Below are 20,309 nucleotides of genomic sequence, written 5' to 3'. Positions count from 1 at the left end.
ATATTCATAGTATTTTGTTGTTTAATTCGTGAATAACTCTTGTGTACATGTAACTCTTATCTAAATCAAATTGTTGAATTCTTTGTAAGTTGATACATATGTATGTAAACTTTTTGCTGGTTGAGTGGAAGAGAAGGCCTTACGACCTTAACTCTCCCAGCTAAAACAAATTATTATTATTATTATTATTATTATTATTATTATTATTATTATTATTATTATTATTCTGTAGACAGATTCCAGGCCTGTCGCATGGAATTATACAATGATAGATGAGAAATGATGATTAGAATTGGTAAGGAGTCGAGTCGTGGCCCTTGAAATTGTTACAAACGCAACATTCGCCTACAGGGAGTTGGGAAACCATAAAATCTCAAGTCAGGATAACCGGCTCCTGAGATCGAACTCTGGAACTCCCAAATGGAAAGTGAAAATGATAACTATTACAGAACCCTCCTGGTAAATATTCACTCACAAGAGACAATAATTTTATTTAACTTCTATTTATATCAAATGTAATTTAAAATACAGTTCAACAACTCTATTTTCTATTATTTTATCAGTGAAGACCTGCAGACATATTTGTACAAATATTGTAATCACACGTGTCCTTTTTAATCATTTGACAGTAGGGTGTAGTCACACAAGAAAGACATATTTATGTCCTAATTATGTTGATTTTATTATGTTTTTTTATCATATTGTATGCTTATTAATGTATATTGTATTTTGGTTTGTAGAGACATATGTACCTGTTAGTGATGGTATTGCTATATAGAATATTGTATCTGATGATGTTGGTATGAAACCGACGAAAACGTTCATACAATATTAAATCATGTAATGTAAGGACTGGCACCTTACATATATTAATGGTAAAGTCATTGACTGAAAATAAATATTCGTATTATAACTCTAGACAAGATTTTTCCATTTACTTAAAATAGGCCTATTCATTCATTCATTCATTCATTCATTTTGCCAAGGATTGTTTTATATATTATTTTAATGTACCGAAGTACATATGATATTTTCATGCAGATATTCTGCGTCATCATACGATGAAAGAGTATTGGAACGGAGAAAAATTCTCTCCGGCGCCGGGATTTGAACCCGGGTTTTCAGCTCTACGTGCTGATGCTTTATCCACTAAGCCACACCGGATACAACTCCGACGCCGGTTAGAATCGTCTCAGATTAAGCTCCAACTCTTGGGTTCCCGCTAGTGGCCGCCCTCTGCACTACGTCATAGATGTCTTTGAACGCAGGACCGAAGTCCACACATGTGCTGAGGTGCACTCGATATGAGTGACTAGTTGGCCGGGATCCGACGGAATAAGCGCCGTCTTAAAATAATATATATGATATGCGTAAATCACTTCGTGATTTAAGACGGCGCTTATTCCGTCGGATCCCGGCCAACTAGTCACTCATATCGAGTGCACCTCAGCACATGTGTGGACTTCGGTCCTGCGTTCATAGACATCTATGACGTAGTGCAGAGGGCGGCCACTAGAGGGAACCCAAGAGTTGGAGCTTAATCTGAGACGATTCTAACCGGCGTCGGAGTTGTATCCGGTGTGGCTTAGTGGATAAAGCATCAGCACGTAGAGCTGAAAACCCGGCTCAAATCCCGGCGCCGGAGAGAATTTTTCTCCGTTCCATTACTCTTTCACCGTAAGGATTGTTTTCATAAAAGATGCTTGAATTTTTACTTCGCAACTTTCGTCAGAGGAATTTTGATCCCATACGCTCTCTAACCTCTGATTTCCTGACGAACATCGAGGATTAACAAGTAAAGAATATCTTTCTCTTACAATTTGCATGAATCTGCATTATAAAATTAATTTACTTAGCTTCGCAAAGCCTTCTTTACACAAGATATGAAAGTAAAATATAACACATGCCGCCTTGGAGTTAAATGCATGTTAGAGTCTGATATTTAAAAGTCGAATCGGAAAAATGAGTCAGCCTCCGTTGCGAGTGGATTTCAATTCTGGAGTGCTGCACTTTCGCGTGACGACTCTCGTCACGAGCGTGTTGAGGAAGAGAAGCACTCGACGATTTCCAATCGACTGGGATGCCGTCTTGATTATAGACCCGTGAGAAAACAAGTTGCAAAAATATAAAAAGAAGTTCTACAATGCTGCTTGTGAATGGAAGGCGGTTTGTATTTACTATTTATACACGTAGAGCGAAACATGCAGAGGAAAACAACCGGGAGGCGCTGAAACGAACGACAAATGACTAATGAAATATTGTGGTTGCTATGAGAGACGTCCAGACTTGACATTGTGTAATCCCATAGTCATTCTGTATGTTTTTCTTGGAGGGATTTTATTTTGTGGCCACAATTTATATAACTAGCCAACTTATTTATTGTTATTAGATTACTAGAAGGCGTATGACAGAGTCCTACGACAAAAACTATGGAGCATTTTGGATGAATATAATTTACCCCCCCCCCCCAACTTGATAAATGGTATTAAATCACTATATGATTCAACCAGTATTATGTTTAACAAAAATGGAAAGCCCCTCGTGGTAAATCAAGGCCTAAGACAGGGATGTGGGTTATCACCCTTACTGTTTGATTTATACATCAATAAAATACTACAAGACTGGCAAATGACGAGTCCGAATGGCATATATTTGGGCAATAATAATTACATAGCTACAGTCTTGTTTGCAGATGACCAGGTCCTAATAGCAAACTCTGAAGATAATCTACAGACAAATGTTACTACTTTAAATATAATATTAGAGATGTATAATATGAAAATTTCTACTAGAAAGACAAAATCAATGTCCATGCATGGAAAGAATCAACGAAGAGTTAAAATAATGATAGACTTAGAAATAATAGAACAGGTTCATGCATTTAAGTATCTTGGCTGTACTATTTCAGCATTTACATTTAATGCTGATCTAGAAGAAAATGTCCAGAAATACAATAAATTAAATGGATGTATAAACAGGTATTTCGGAAAGAATATGAGACAAGATCTAAAAATCAGGATGCATAACATTATCTCAAAACCGGCCCTTCGCTATGGAAGTGAAACATGGGTGCTAAGACAAGATCGAAAAAAAATAGAAGCATCAGAAATGAGGTTCCTAAGACACACCCTGGGAGTCACATTAAGGGACAGAATGAGAAGCGAAGACATACGGAAAGAACTTAAAACAACAAATATGGTCGAAGAAATTCATACCTATCAACAACAATGGTATATGCATGTACAACGGATGCCCCCTGATCGTTTCCCACGGCAAGCATGTTTTTATCAACCCCAAGGCAGACGAGATATTGGTCGGCCACAAACAAGATGGACTTCGCAATTCCGTTAGTCTCGGAACGGGATTTACCCATCCTTGATAGGAAGAAGAAGAAGAAGAAGAAAAAGAAGAAGACATAATTTTCTGGCACAGTTTAGGCATGGTGATTTAGAAATTTTGTTCACAACTTTGCGACTTTGCGCAGAACTGTAAAGTAGAACAACTTTTAACAATAGCTTCGACCAGTGGAGAAGCATATTGACGCAATGGGCGCCTAGGTACTGTATTTGAGTGAAATGTACGGCGGAACATACCGGAAGTACATGCTCAGGCGAAGGAATGAAAAAGTACGTGGGCTTAAACCAAGAAAGAAGAATAACTATTTCTCGTCAACGATTGTGAATAGATAATAGATTTGCTACTTGCATATGAATAGGCTACAATTATTGTCATATTCTTAAAGTTCTGTGTTTTACATTTGTATAAGATCTCTTTAAAATTAGTTTAGCATTATGTATGAGAAAATCATTTTGTATGATTCTATTTCACGATTAGTAAAGGTATAATTATATATAAGTTTCCAGTTCGTGGTAATTACAATTTGTCTAACCTCAGACTTTGTTTCTTGTGTGTTTCAGACGCTTTAGGTAAGTGGAGCATCTCTTCCCAAACTGACGTTAAGTGGCCTTGCAGATGGAGGTAGGAATTATTTTATTCCTTTACTGTGACTTGCCGAGTGTAAATGAGCATTAGGAATTAGAGAGTTGGTTAAATTTTTGGTGCAGTTGAAAACTTGAAAAACGTAGGCGTCGTTGGTCTATTGCTACTTTCTGTCGGACGTGATGCAGAAAATGGTGTCATTTAATAGATTTATGTTATGTGAAAGATCTTTTTATTCGTGAATGAAAACGAAAAAAGGCAAAATTCTATTCTTACAATCCCAACCACGCTAACAATCACGAAAACATAAATGTTTCACGCGTTAACTATATAGACTCGATAAAACTCTTGTCACTTTTATTTTTGAAAGAGTTAATTATGTTACAATAGCAGTAATGGAGTTGTGTTTTCCACTCGGTCCTTACAATCACAACCATGCTTACAATAACAATCACGGAAGCATAAATGTTTCACGCATTATCTACAGGGTGATTCAGTGAATTTGTTATAAACTTTTAGGGATCGTAGAATTCATCAATATGAACAATATGAAGAATATGAACATATGTTCAGAAACGTTCCGTTTGGTAACTACAAGTCTAGATGTGTTAGTTGGTGTAACCAGCTAGAATCGAAATCAAGGCCACCGTTTTGAAATTTGGTTCCAGTCGACCTGTTCTTGCAAACGTTGATGATTTCTCATAAACATAGTATAAGATAGTTGGCATCGTAAATATTTAGACCGAATAAACCTTGTACTTTTCTTGCAACTAGCTGAGATACATTTCATATTTTATGGAAGAGCAAAAGGAAATGAAAGGAAAGTTGCAAGGTTCAATCAATCAAAATATCATTTACGAGCTGATACTATGTTTATGAGAAATCATCAACGCTTGCAGGAACAGGTCTTCTGCAACAAAACTTCAAAAGGATGGCCTTGATTTCGATTATAGCTGGTTACACTGACTAACATATTTAGGATTGCAACTACTAAACGGAACGTTTCGGGACATAGGTTCCTATATGAAAGTTGTCAAAAATTGTCTCCTTTATCATCCCTAGAAGATTGTAACAAAGTCACAGAAACACTCTGTATGAATTCGATAAAACTCTTGTTACTTTTATTTTTGAATGAGCTAATATGTTACAATAGCAATACTGGAGTTGTGTTTTCAACTCGGTTCGTACAATTCCAACAATGCTTAGAATAACAATCACGAAAGCATAAATATCTTTTACAATAGCAGTACTGGAGTTGTTTTTTCCACTCAGTCCTTACAATTCCAATAATACTTACAATAACAATCACGAAAGCATAAATATCTGTTACAACAGCAGTACTGGAGTTGTTTTTTCCACTCAGGCCTTACAGTTCCAATAATGCTTACAATAATAATCACGAAAGCATAAATATCTGTTACAACAGCAGTACTGGAGTTGTTTTTTCCACTCAGTCCTTACAATTCCAACAATGCTTACAATAACAATCATAAAAGCATAAATATCTGTTACAATAGCAGTACTGGAGTTGTTTTTTCCACTCAGTCCTTACAATTCCAATAATGCTTACAATAACAATTACAAAAGCATAAATATTTGTTACAATAGCAGTACTGGAGTTGTTTTTTCCACTCAGTCCTTACAATTCCAATAATGCTTACAATAACAATCACGAAAGCATAAATATCTGTTAAAACAGCAATACTGGAGTTGTGTTTTCCATTCGGTCCTTATAATCACAACCATGCTTACAATAATAATCACTCTGTCCTTACAATCACACCAATGCTTACAATAACAATCACGAAAGCATAAATATCTGTTACAACAGCAGTACTGGAGTTGTATTTTCCATTCGGTCCTTATAATCACAACCATGCTTACAATAATAATCACTCTGTCCTTACAATCACACCAATGCTTACAATAACAATCACGAAAGCATAAATATCTGTTACAATAGCAGTACTGGAGTTGTTTTGTTCATTCAGTCCTTACAATTCCAATAATGCTTACAATAACAATCACGAAAGCATAAATATCTGTTACAACAGCAGTACTGGAGTTGTGTTTCCATTCGGTCCTTATAATCACAATCATGCTTACAATAATAATCACTCTGTCCTTACAATCACACCAATGCTTACAATAACAATCACGAAAGCATAAATATCTTTTACAATAGCAGTACTGGAGTTGTTTTGTCCATTCAGTCCTTACAATTCCAATAATGCTTACAATAACAATCACGAAAGCTTAAATATCTGTTACAATAGCAGTACTGGAGTTGTTTTGTCCATTCAGTCCTTACAATTCCAATAATGCTTACAATAACAATTACGAAAGCATAAATATCTGTTACAACAGCAGTACTGGAGTTGTGTTTTCCATTCGGTCCTTATAATCACAACCATGCTTACAATAATAATCACTCTGTCCTTACAATCACACCAATGCTTACAATAACAATCACGAAAGCATAAATATCTTTTACAATAGCAGTACTGGAGTTGTTTTGTCCATTCAGTCCTTACAATTCCAATAATGCTTACAATAACAATCACGAAAGCATAAATATCTGTTACAACAGCAGTACTGGAGTTGTGTTTTCCATTCGGTCCTTATAATCACAACCATGCTTACAATAATAATCACTCTGTCCTTACAATCACACCAATGCTTACAATAACAATCACGAAAGCATAAATATCTGTTACAACAGCAGTACTGGAGTTGTGTTTTCCATTCTGTCCTTACAATCACAACCATGCTTACAATAACAATGACGAAAGTATAAATGCTTATTACAATAGCAGTATTGGAGTTGTGTTTTCCATACAATAACAATCACGAAAGTATAAATGCTTATTACAATAGCAGTATTGGAGTTGTGTTTCCATTCTGTCCTTACAATCACAACCATGCTTACAATAACAATGACGAAAGTATAAATGCTTATTACAATAGCAGTATTGGAGTTGTGTTTTCCATACAATAACAATCACGAAAGTATAAATGCTTATTACAATAGCAGTATTGGAGTTGTGTTTCCATTCTGTCCTTACAATCACAACCATGCTTACAATAACAATGACGAAAGTATAAATGCTTATTACAATAGCAGTATTGGAGTTGTGTTTTCCATACAATAACAATCACGAAAGTATAAATGCTTATTACAATAGCAGTATTGGAGTTGTGTTTTTCATACAATAACAATCACGAAAGTATAAATGGTTATTACAATAGCAGTACTGGCGTTGTGTTTTCCTTTCGGTCCTTACAATTCCAACAATGCTTACAATAACAATCGCGAACAGCGTAAACTTTTCATGTAGTTATGATGATACGATTAATCCCGTCACTGATATTTACTGAATGAGCTAGTATGTTAAAATAGCACTACTAGAGTAATTAGTGTGTCTTGTTCTGCTGCAAATGGGAATATTCTCAGTGCTGTGTTCATAGTTTAAGGAAGAACTGTAGTAAGTGTGCGTCAACTTGATTAATTTGGGAAAAGAACTGGACGATGTAAAGGACGAAATGTTATAAGTTTTGATAGCCGAGGATGCAATTAAAAAGCATTCTATCTCTCTCTTCCTATTAAAAATTCCTATCGAAAGTTGCGTTCCGGGCTACTGCTTATAGTTCTCTTCTGCATAGGATAGGTCTCTGTTGCCAGGGCCGCCAATAGCCTCGTTTTCTAACCATTATTCTTTTTTTTTTCAGAATGCTTTAATTAGAACAAGCAGTATCCACATTATTCCAGACGTCGTGTGACTTTTTGTTGCTCCTGTTTGGATTATATAACCTTCCCTTTCCACCCTATCAAGAAAATTTACGGTTGCGAAGGTTTTAATTATAAAGCATTTATTAGTAGCGAGCTCTCGATCGATAAACAAATTTAATCGATTAACGCACGACTGTTAAACAATTACGCTGTCGAAATTAATCGGCAAAACTATGTTTGTGTCGACAAATCTATTTTATGGGTTTATGTAATATAATACGAAGTCGGACCTGAATCGGGCTCTGCCGAATTGATTTTTAAACACTACTTAATATGAATGGCTACGTAGGACTTGCGTGTAGCGATGTCGACCATTCCCAGTAATGTTATGGGTCAGAATATTAAATACAATTTAACGATATACTGGCAAAAAAATTCAATCTCTACTTCAGTTGCTTTATTATTTTAGGTCTAAGGACCGGTCCCTCACTACAAACACAGCATTCTCCAATCTTTTCTCTTTTTTTTCGTCTTCCTTTTAGTTTCCGCATACGATCCATGTATCTTAATGCTGCGTATCATCTGATACCTTCTCCTGCCCCAAACTTCTTTCCCGTTCACTATTCCTTCTAGTGCACCCTTCAGTAGGCAGTGAACCAGCAATTTCACTTATATCTTCTTCATCATCAGTTTCAGCATCTTTCTTTCTTCAACCACTTATTGTAGCACAATTTCATTTCTTATTTTGTCTATCCATTTCACACGTTCTCTTCTTCTCCATACCCACTTCTCACTTAGTCTTAATGTCCAGTCTCTATCATCATATCCCACCTCCCTCAAATCCATTTTAATATTATCTTCCCATCTACGTCTCGGCCTCCGCAAAGGTCTTTTTCCCTCCGGCCTCCCAACTAACACTCTATATGCATTTCTGGATTCGCCCATACGTGCTGCATGCCATGCCCACCTCAAACGTCTGGATTTAATGTTCCTGATTATGTCAGGTGAAGAAAATAATGCGTGCAGTTCTGTGTTGTGTAACTTTCTCCATTCTCCTGTAATTTCATCCCTCGTAGCCCCAAATATTTTCTTAAGTACCTTATTCTCAAACATCCTTAACTTATGATCCTCTCTCAAAGTGAGAGTCCAAGTTTCACAACCATACAGAACAACCGGTAATATAATTATTGTTTTATAAATTCTAACTTTCAGATTTTTTGACAGTAGACTTGATGATAAAAGCTTCTCAACCGAATAATAACAGGGATTTCTCATATTTAGTCTGTGTTTAATTTCCTCCCGTGTAGCATTTATATTTGTTACTGTTGCTCCCAGTATTTGAATTTTTCCACCTCTTCAAAAGATAAATTTCCAGTTTTTATATGTCCATTTCGTGCAATATTCTCGTCACGAGACATAATCATATACTTAGTCTTTTCGGGATTTACTTCCAAATCTATCTCTTTACTTCCTTCAAGTAAAATTCCCTTGTTTTCCCTAATCTTTTGTGGATTTTCTCCTAATATATTCACGTCATCCGCATAGACAAGCAGCTGATGTAACCCGTTCAGTTCCAAACCCTCTCTGTTATCCTGGACTTTTGTAATGGAATACTCTAGAGCAAAGTTAAAAAGTAAAGGAGATAGTGCATCTCCTTGCTTTAGCCCACAGTGAATTGGAGAAATTGACCTATACTGAATCTGCTGTACGTTTCACTGAGACACATTTTAATTAATCGAACTAGATTCTTGGGAATACCAAGTTCAATAAGAATATCATATAAAACTTCTCTGTTAACAGAGTCATACGCCTTTTTGAAATCTATGAATAACTGATGTATTGTACCCTTATACTCACATTTTTTCTCCATTATCTGTCGAATACAAAATATCTAATGAATAGTTGATCTATTACGCCTAAACCCTCTCTCCTTAATGATTGTAAAAAAGAACACTAGATTTAGCGGAAAACCGCTGATAATTTCAATTATGAGAATAATTTATACTTAATCTACGTTAACATTTTCTCAAATATGTTTTTATCCGTTCCAATAACAGGATCACCTATTGAGAACTAGCGGAACTATGTCGAAGATTGTCAATTTGTTATATCCTGTCTTTGGGTCTGACTTATCCCGTGGTTAGGAAGTTCGCTTACACGATCAAAAAACTGCAAGTCAATTATCTTTGAACCCCATTGTACACAAATCTTGTAAACGTATCATTTGTGCTTAATTTCATAGGCAGTGGAAGACGTCCAATATAAATAAATACCTTGTAATATTTCGCTCTGTATTTGCATGTAACGTTGTAGACAGTGGCGATTAGTACACTGACGCAGGTTTTTATTTCGTAACCGTGCAAAATAACATTTCTCACAAATGGAAATAGTTTTATGTGACCCTCGAGATGGAAGAGTTGGTTCATGCCAGCTGGGGAACGAGTGGCGTGTTACATGCTGCATAATATCAAGGCGCGCAGCACGAATACAGCTCGCTGCATTACCCAGCATGCTGATGGATGCAGTCCTTCTCCCTACACGTTCTTTTTTTTCCGTCTCTGAGGAATTCATTCGTTCGTGCCGATTGCTATACAAGTTGTGCAATGTGGCAAGGTAACCGGCGATATTCACGCTTCGCGAGACTCGCTGGACGTTTAAGAATGCATCCTGTAGACTGATTAGTGGTTTCATTAGGCCAGCGCTTGTTACGCCGAACACGCGTGAATCCACTGTTATTGTTTCCACGAGGCTTACTTCATTCCCATTTAAAGGGCACACATGATGCGTTATGCACATCTATTATCAGGCGGTACATCTCACTTGACGATTGTGTCAGAGGAAGAACAATTGTTTGTATGACTAGTGTGATATGTTACTAGTCAGTGATGTATGCAACGGAGGGGGAAAGGAACTGGCCAATCTGCCCCATTATCTCCTGGTTTGGTTGCCTCATGAGTGATGCCGTATTGATGTCAACCTGAAGTTCAAATCTGTCTTCTGACAGTTGACTAAACAGCAAACAACGTAATAATAATAATAATAATAATAATAATAATAATAATAATAATAATCATCATCATCATCATCAACTTTCAGGTTTAGGCCTTCAGACCTGTTCCGTCCTCAGGGAATATCGTCAGTCCATCTTGTTCTTGGGCGCCCAACATCTCTACGTCCTTTGGGCTTATAATTTAGCATTATTTTGGGAAGTCGCATTTCATCCATTCTAATTATGTGGTCATGCCATTTTCTCTTCTGTTGTTCCACTCTGTTGTCCATGTTAAATACATTCAGCTCTGTTGTGATATCAGTGTTCTTTCTGTGATCTAGGAGGGTAGTCCCTGCAACCGATCTTAGGAATTTCATTTCCGAAGTCTCTATTTTCCTCTTATCTTTCCTATTTAAGGTCCAATTTTCGCATCCATACATCAGGACTGGTGTGGCTACTACTTTATAAAGTTTCAGTTGCGTTTCTTTTGTAGTTTTCTGTCGTAAGTGTCTCCTGATGGTTCCGCATATTCTCCCAAATTTCTGAACTTTCATATTTATATCTTCGTTTTGGTTATATGTCACATTAGATCCTAAATATTGGAAGTTGGATACTTGTTCGATTATTTTATTATTTATAATAATTTTGCACCTAAGTGGATTTCTCCCTAAAAAGGCCATTGACTTTGTCTTCGTAGTAGATATATTCAAGTTGTATTCTGTCATTATGTTATGTAGTTTGAAGGATGCCATTTGTAATAATAATAATAATAATAATAATAATAATAATAATAATAATAATAATAATACTTACTGGCTTTTAAGGAACCCGGAGGTTCATTGCCGCCGTCACATAACCCCGCCATTAGTTCCTATCCTGAGCAAGGTTAATCCAGTCTCTATCATCATATCCCACCTCTCTCAAATCCATCGTAATATTATCTTCCCATCTACGTCTCGGCTTCCATAAAGGTCTTTTTCCCTCCGGCCTCCCAACTAACACTCTATATGCATTTCTGGATTCGCCCATACATGCTACATGCCCTGCCCATCTCAAACGTCTGGATTTAATGTTCCTAATTATGTCAGGTGAAGAATACAATGCGTGCAGTCATAATAATAATAATAATAATAATAATAATAATAATAATAATAATAATAATAATAATGCTTTTATTTAACCTGGCAGAGTTAAGGCCGTAGGTCCTTACAGTCAACTCATTTAGCTTACTGTATCTTGTACAATAATGAAAATTAGTATGTGTAAAACAACTGTCCTTTTGCTATATGAAGAAAAAATATTTATATGATTAAAAAAAATTATTTCGTCTGGGCAATTACTATTTGTAAAGTACCTTCTTCCTGAATAAAGAAGTTACAAGAAAACCCCCTCCCCTTCCCCCCCCCAAAAAAAAAGAAAAAGAAAAGAAAGACGCCATTTCCCCAAACAAGACTCATACATACTTTCCCCTTACCAATTTGAATTTTTCCACCTTTTCGAAGAATAAATTTCCAATTTTTTATGTTTACATTTCGTACTTTCATTTTCCTTCACATTGTTGATACGTATGAAGGATATCCATAGGATGATAGGGAAATCAAATCATCGAGGAGTCCTGTACTCTGTCGTGAAGCATGAAGTATCTCCCGACCGATACTTCAGCAACAAGTTCCCATTTTTAAACAGCTGTATTTTTTTTTTTTAATTCAGTTCACTATGAGTGATGAAGCGTTTCCCACACGACTAGAAAACTATCCAACATTCTGAAATGAAATTTTTTGTATGTATTTATGCATGTCATATCTACAATACGATGCAAGATCACTTCTCTATCTTTGATAGATTGATAAAAAATAGTCATTTTAAAAGTTGTCAAATATCAGTATTTTTTTCTAACACAAAATAAAAAGAAAATATTATTTATTAAGGAATGTAGTTGAAAGAGCATGATATTGTAAACATGAGTTTCAGCTATAAAATAAAAGAGAGAGAACATGAAAAAGTTAACAAGTTTATGAGTTATCACTGCACAGTAAACTGTCATCATTTTGAATTTTGAAAAAATATATAACTTTTATAAATATATATTTTTTTAATCGTAAAAATATTTTTTCATATAGTAGAGGGACAGTGTTTTACACATACAAATTTTCATTATTATACAAGATATAGTAATGGAGGAAAAAAATGTTGAATATTCCCAAAAACTTTACAGCTTTAAGCTGTACTTAATCCCTTAAGCTAAATGGATACTATTTACACAATAAAATGAAAAGAAGTATTTAGATAAAAATCTATACAATAACAATAAAAATAAACACGTGGAATACATATTCATGTTGTTAGAAGCAAATACGATTCACATAATGAAACCAGAAACCGACAGTTCAATAAAATGTACAGAATAAAAATAAAAATAAACAATTTGGAATATATAAGGTTATTCAAAAGTAAGTTCCCATTTTGAAACCGCTGTATCTTCTGTACATACAGCAGTTTGGTTTCATATAGATACCATTACTGTTTAGAAGGTTGTTCGCATTGGGATTGTCTTGCCGATTACAAATTCATGATAATAATTATTCTGAGGTAATTTAATTGAACTTGACGAAAGTTTGTTGTCATGGTAATTATTTCGGAAGTGCAGAAACGAAGGCGGTTGTACTAAATTTGACTTGCGAATCTTGGATTAAATTTAATATAACGAACATCTCGTATGTAATAGATTTATTGTGTGTGTTTTAAGGATTTTGTTACTTCTTTTGGAGTAATATAGGTCATAACACTCCGCTATTTGTTTCAACAACTGTTACCATGGCAGGACCTTCAGTAACTTATCGGAAAACCCAGAGTTGATGATGTCTGAGTAAAGAGGGACACAGCACAGGCATTAGGTTATAAAGGACGTTTGTTGAGATCCCGACAGATTATTTTCTTGATAAATTTTCTTTCCTTAACAGCAAATGGATGTGCATAATTTTGTTAAATACAGTACTATCTCGAACAAAATTCTCCAACTAAGAAATGTTCTGCTTGTACATTACAAACCTAGAAACAACAATAGTGTCTGCAGCGGTAGTCGCTACCTGGGATGCTAACGTGTTTTTTTTTAATTTATTTTTTCCTTCTTTTTTAATTTTACCCCCTTGATTGGCGTTTCGATGCAAGAAACACGAAACCATTTCAGAGACCATTGTACAGGTTTGCTGTTGGCATCATGCATGTATAAAAATATTATATTTTATTAGCCTCCAGTGTTTTGTTTCCGTTTTCTACTCTTCACATATCTAATGTAAAACACTTTGGCACGCAAAGTCTCACCGTGAGTGTACAAATTTAGATCTTCAGGCTTGTGAATTTGTAATGACATATTTCGCACTGCCTCTCTAGCTCAAGTGGTAGCTTATCTGGGTACAAATCCAATATGTCCGGCTTCGATTCCTGGCAGTGATGGTAGGATTAATATCCCATACAGGGTGGGTATGTGTCTCTCGTCGTATTTTGTCCTACGCAGACTAAATGACCAAAGCCTAAATATTTGTGAAGGTTTTGTATTGGTTCACTATACAGATTGTAATAGAAATACTTGTGCAATTTGAGGGTGAGTTCTCCACACCAAAACAAGAAAAAAATAGTATATAAACATATGTCCGTTTTACCACCACGTCTACAGCGAGTTTATTTGCAAATATCTACATGATAACGTGTCCATGGCAACAAGAGCAACCATGTGGTTCATATATGTTGGGTCTCCTACACATTTTGCCCGCACTATCCTAGATATACTCATTAATGTCTATCATGGCATACGGTTAGAGTTCACATCTGTGGAGTAACGGCTAGCGCGTCTGGCCGCGAAACCAGGTGGCCCGGGTTCGATTCCCGGTTGGGGCAAGTTACCTGGTTGAGTTTTTTTTCCGGTTTTTTCCCTCAATCCAATATGAGCAAATGCAGGGTAACTTTCGGTGCTGGGCCCCGGACTCATTTCACCGACATTATCACCTTCATCTCATTCAGACGCTAAATAACCTAAGCTGTTGATAAAGCGTCGTAAAATAACCTACTAAAAAAACATATGTTAGATATAGGTTAAACAGTTTCATGGCCTACACATTCGCCGGATATCAGTTTTTTGGATTTTTATTTGTGGGGATATCTGAAGGCTCTCGTTCATGCACAGACATTGCAAATGTAGAGACGCTCTATACAAACGCCCTGTAGGAGCCTTCGATACCGTCATGGGGTCTTTGAAAGGATGCAACAATTCATGATCGGACGTGTATGTGTTTGTATTGAAAGAAGCTAAGGAAATTGTATGCATTTACTGTGAATTGTTATTTTAAAATAATTACGTGTACATTTTATTGTGTCGTTGTAAAGTATTCCATCGGTCTGAAGTGAAATAAGTCATACAGTATGTGGCTTTATCATTGAATACCGGTAACTCACAAACTAAGAATTTCCGGGCGTTTGTCTATATGACATTTTTCTTGATTTGATGTGGAGAACTCGCTCCCAAATTTGTGCAAGCATTTCTGTTACACCCTATATATACGACTGAAAGTCTGCGTAGTTTGGCAAGCGTGTCGCCTGCTCACCTACGAATACACACACATTAATTCAGGTCTGAATAGCAGCATTCCGTCCCTTAGTGACTGCAGTAGTGTTGCCAAACTTTCTAATTGCAGGAAATTACGATACTGTTAATCTTTTTATTTAAAAACTGTAAAAGGATAAATTCCTTATACGCTTCTCTAATAGCAAGAGTAAAAATCAATCAAAATGATATTGATAGTACTTATCGACTAAAAGAATGTTATCATTTAGGGGAAAATTATTTATTTCTGACAAAAGTAGTCATTTGTGAATATGGTATGTGAATTTTTTGTTGTTCTCTATCCAACGAATAAACTGTTAAAATCTGCATAATTACAGGTCTATTCTTCCACCCTGTATAGGCGTACACGTATACAGAAAGTATGATGGTATTCCCACAATTTTGTTTTTTTATAACCTTCTATTCAAACAGTTGCAATATAAAACTAAGATGCAATTGAATGCTTTCGTGTCTCATAAATAAAAAAAAAATGATTATGTTGTTATTTATTTGACGACATACATTAATAGCCTACCGAAATATCAAAATATATCTTTAAGAAACTTACATGTAATATGTTTTGTGCGAGATCGTGCGTATTTGCTTGTTTTCCGCACAGAACCAATACGCGGTAAGTGTGAAATACCACATTCAGTATTCCCAACGTAACATACATAACAATTTCCCTCTTCTTACCGCTTAAGCGCGACATTCATTTTAATGCTTTAGGCTTTTAACATATTACTTTTAGAGACGTTTAACATAGTAATAATTATAAATTGGAAACTTACCACTGCAATTTCACCTAAATTGCAATGATAATTATTGTTTTTAAATATCTGCAAAAATTAAGTAAAGTCTACTACTCCACGAAACTTATTGCATTCCTGATACAAGTAACATTAAGGAAGCCGTGAAAAAATCAACAAGATTCCAGATGCCGATGTTATTACTGCAATATGTTATATAAATAATATTGTTAAAATATTATAATGAAAAATAAATCATTACATAACCTTACCGTTTGTTTTAAGTTCGCATTTATAGACTGGGGGGGGGGGGAAGACAGACGTATATCACGGCCTGCTGGAGTATAGTAAACACAGAAAACATTTTATAGCAACAATGTTGAAGAAAGATATTTTGGTTTTCCGAAGTTGCCGTCATTAAACAGAAACCAAGATGGAGATTTCATTGCAACTAATTAGAAATTCGTCTTTCAGGTATGTAATAAACGATCTTCGCACAAAATAATGTACGATACACGAGCGGTATGTTTGTTTTCAATCTTTTCCTCGAACATGAAAACGTCAACATACCGCTCTTGTAACGTATATTACTAATAAAATGCATTAAAAAATGTGAACTTCTTACCTACTGTAACCAAGCAACAAGAAGACTTAAATTTTATTGAATTCCTTTCTTGTAACAAGCGACTTTCTAACATTTATATGCAGTTTGTTCAGCAGCGTGTGTGCGTTGTTTTGCTTTCTAGACGTTTTGCTGGTCGAGACTGACACAGATCCGAGCCTCTGCTCACGTGTCCTCTTTCCTATGTGAAAACATAATTTTCGAAATCAAACCACATATTAATAAAAAAAGAAGAAAGAAAGAAGTAAGCTTAGCTAAAGGGTCGTTCACGAGAGGCATGCAGATCGTCTCACACAACATAAAGGTCATGCAAGAGGCAGTTTGCAACGTATTCTGACGTGATCTTCTTTAATGAGATGAAACCCTAAGGTCTTGCTTGCGTTTCGTCATTTTAATCCTGATGGACTTTCCAAGAGTTGTGTAACAAGCGCTGTTCTACAATTCACATCGTGTTTCAATTGTTTACATATGCTAAAAACTGTATTTCAATTCACTGGTCTAGTGGAAAAGATTTACTGACAAGTCGTACGGTGGAGCATTTGCTTTTGTAGCTACAAATCTAGACGACAGTGTTCGATTCTTGGGAGGTAAATGTAACTATATCTCACTTTTATTGGAAATTATATTTTGTTTGTCCTATGTTGTCTTATTCAGTGTACTTACCGTCATGATCATCATATGAATACAGGGTGTCTCTAAATTAGACCGACAAACATTTAGGACGTGATACATAACCTGTTCAGGAACAAATGGGCTACGTCATTTTGTTTCAGTTCAACAAGGTTTTATGTCATTAAAAGGACAATTTTACAGAGTGTATATTGCATACATCTTGCAATATCAATTTTTGTTTTCTTAGTATTTTCCTCAATATCTTTTATAAGTCTGACTTTGTCTACTAGCGGGTAGCTCTTCCTTTTACTGTCACACATAATTTTTTAGACAGATACTGAATGTCCTAGAAGTGTTTTCAAATATTTGGACATGTCCCATGAGGAAGAACATAAGCTAGCTTGTAAAGACGGAGGATGCAGGCTCTGTATTCGCCTGGGCTATGTGACTTTGCTGTCTTATCAGTAAGAGTCCCGTAATAGAGGCAGCTGTCTTCACTGTCACATGGGTTATTTGTTCCCCTTATCCCGCAACTAACCTTGAGAAATGTTGGAAATTATGTCACAAGACAATTCTTGTGAAGTTCAAACTTTATTACTTCTCAGGAATACAAAAATAAGTACAATTCAAGCTCAATTAAAAAAGTACTGCCTATTTAATAAATCGAGTTACGTATAAATCAATTAGTACAATTCAAAATTAATTTATATGTAATTATATGTAATTTACTAGGACCTGTGCATAATTATATATATACCAGATCTACGTATAACTGGTGTATATACAGGATAAATCGTAAGTAATGTCATTAATTTTATAGGGTTATTCTTTGAGATATTTCAAACAAAAAAGTTTAATACAATTTTCCTTGTTTTTACTTCCTTTTCGAGATAAAAATTGTTTTATACGAAACATTTCATAGCGTGTTTTGGGAAAGGAACTGATTTAATTCCTAAAATGCTCAGGACATTTAAGAGAGCAGTGTATTATGATAATAAATATAGTTGAAAGAATGTTAGTTTTGTCCTTTAAATGTGCGGAAATTTGATCCGACAAATGTAGCTGTTTGTTCTGCAAAGTAATTTTACAATGTTACATTTGTTGGTATCAAATTTTTGCACATTTAAAGGGCGAAACTAAAATTATTTCAATCATTTGTTATGAAATATTACACTTTTAATATGTCATGCCCAATAAAACAGTACGGAACAATGAGTTTCAACAAATCATGGCTGCTTATCCTACAATTTTTATCATCTCCCTAACATTTGTATGTTTTTATCATCTCCATAGCATTTATTTCTTTGTTTGCCAACATTGTACTTTCAATAATTATTGTATTTTTTAATGATTAATGTTTATTTTATCGTCCTTAATTAAAACTTTTCTATCATAAATGACAACTGAAGTGGAATGCAACTGTTTTAATAAAAATGAAACTGAATCAACGAAGTCCATAGAGTTCAATGAAGATTGTATAGTTGGCACAGCTGGTAACAAGAGAACAGCTGATCATAACACACTACTGCCATCTAGCGAGAATATTTGTAATGACTAGATGGTACAGTAATAATTTTCAAAACATTTTCAATTAATATTTTATTGTATTAGAGCACTTTATTTCTTCTAATCTTTATATTATACTTTCTTGTAATCACGTAAAAGTCAGTCAAATCCCACTCGAATTTTGATATGAAGGGCTTTGGGCCAAAGGCGACCAACCCACAATTTTGTATTGTTCATTATTAAGCCTTTTTTCAAAACTATACATCGTTGTTATAGATTCATGATATATTATTTTTATTTATTCAATGTAGACGAATTAAAATAAATTAAAATAAATTGTCAGGATCCTCTTAATATCAACTCTTATTTACTCATTTTGTAATTGTGGGTTAGTCGCCTTTGGCTCTGAGCCCTTCATATTGTCTAGATAAATCAAAACCTGTAGTGAAATTACTATAGATTATATTTAATACACTATTATCTTAAACTGACTCAGCATATTGGGAATTAAATCAATGGCTTTCCCAAAACACGTTACGAAATATTTCATATACAACAATATTTATTTCGAAAAGAAAGCAGTCCACACCTGTGGAGTAACGGTCAGCGCGTCTGGCCGCGAAACCAGGTGGCCCGGGTTCGAATCCCGGTAGGGGAAGTTACCTGGTTGGGGTTTTTTTCCGGGGTTTTCCCTCAACCCAATACGAGCAAATGCTGGGTAACTTTCGATGCTGGACCCCGGACTCATTTCACCGGCATTATCACCTTCATTTCATTCAGACGCTAAATAACTTAGATGTTGATACAGCGTCGTAAAATAAAATAAAATAAAATAAAAGGAAGCAAAAACGAGCAAAATTGTATTAAACTTTTTTGTTTGAAATACCTCAAAGAATAAACTCCTGAAATTAATGACATTACTTACTGTTCACTGTGTATAATCCAGGCTCTACTGTGTTTTGGTGTTGAGACTTAGCAACTCTTTGAATTGTGGCACCGTATACACTCTCCGAGCACCACCTGACCCGAGCTCACGTTCAGCATGCGTAATGCTTGATGAGATGAAACAGAAAATTGCAGCCAGCGAAAAGAGTTGGAGTCCTGTAACGGGATAATTCACTCTATTAGCGCGTCGTACGATAGCCCTCCCACTGCATCCACCCGCGCGCATCTTTCACACCAAAACCAAGTTTTTGGCTATATTTAAACTTAGCTTATAATAAAGGATGCCATCGTCTCCAGACTCCCCACCGAAAATAAACGCAACCATCCGTCCCTATAGCTTACAATATTATTAGGCCATGTGCCATAAAATCGGGACATGTAATCCAGATTCTTGAGGGGGAGCCAAGCCTACGCGAAAATGGAAACTATAACGCGTAGCAATTTTACTTTGACCTGAATTGCACGTGTGTAGCAAGCGGTATAAGCAGTCTCTCTCACTCACGTAATCTATTTGCTGAGCGGCCGCAAAGTAGATTGGGGATGGAGGGAGGAGACAAGAGATGAGAGCGAAGGAAGTGACGTGCCTCGAATCTAATACATTCGACTTGCTGCTCGCTCTG

At 35.5% G+C, this 20,309-nt stretch overlaps 1 protein-coding gene across 9 annotated transcripts in view; it reads left to right on the top strand.

Moving 5' to 3' along the window:
• Positions 1-20,309, top strand: part of hth (Meis homeobox homothorax) — a 1,486,930-nt gene that overhangs the window by 684,779 nt on the left and 781,842 nt on the right. For all 9 annotated transcript variants that reach the window (XM_069816539.1, XM_069816535.1, XM_069816533.1 and 6 more), the window contains exon 8: positions 3,918-3,926. In XM_069816539.1, coding sequence (XP_069672640.1) covers positions 3,918-3,926 — 9 coding nt within the window. The remainder of the gene's footprint in view (positions 1-3,917; positions 3,927-20,309) is intronic.

This window comes from Periplaneta americana, chromosome 17 (assembly GCF_040183065.1).
Source record: "Periplaneta americana isolate PAMFEO1 chromosome 17, P.americana_PAMFEO1_priV1, whole genome shotgun sequence".
Classification (NCBI taxonomy): Eukaryota; Metazoa; Arthropoda; class Insecta; order Blattodea; family Blattidae; genus Periplaneta; species Periplaneta americana.
This window is presented reverse-complemented; position numbering and strand designations above follow the sequence as displayed.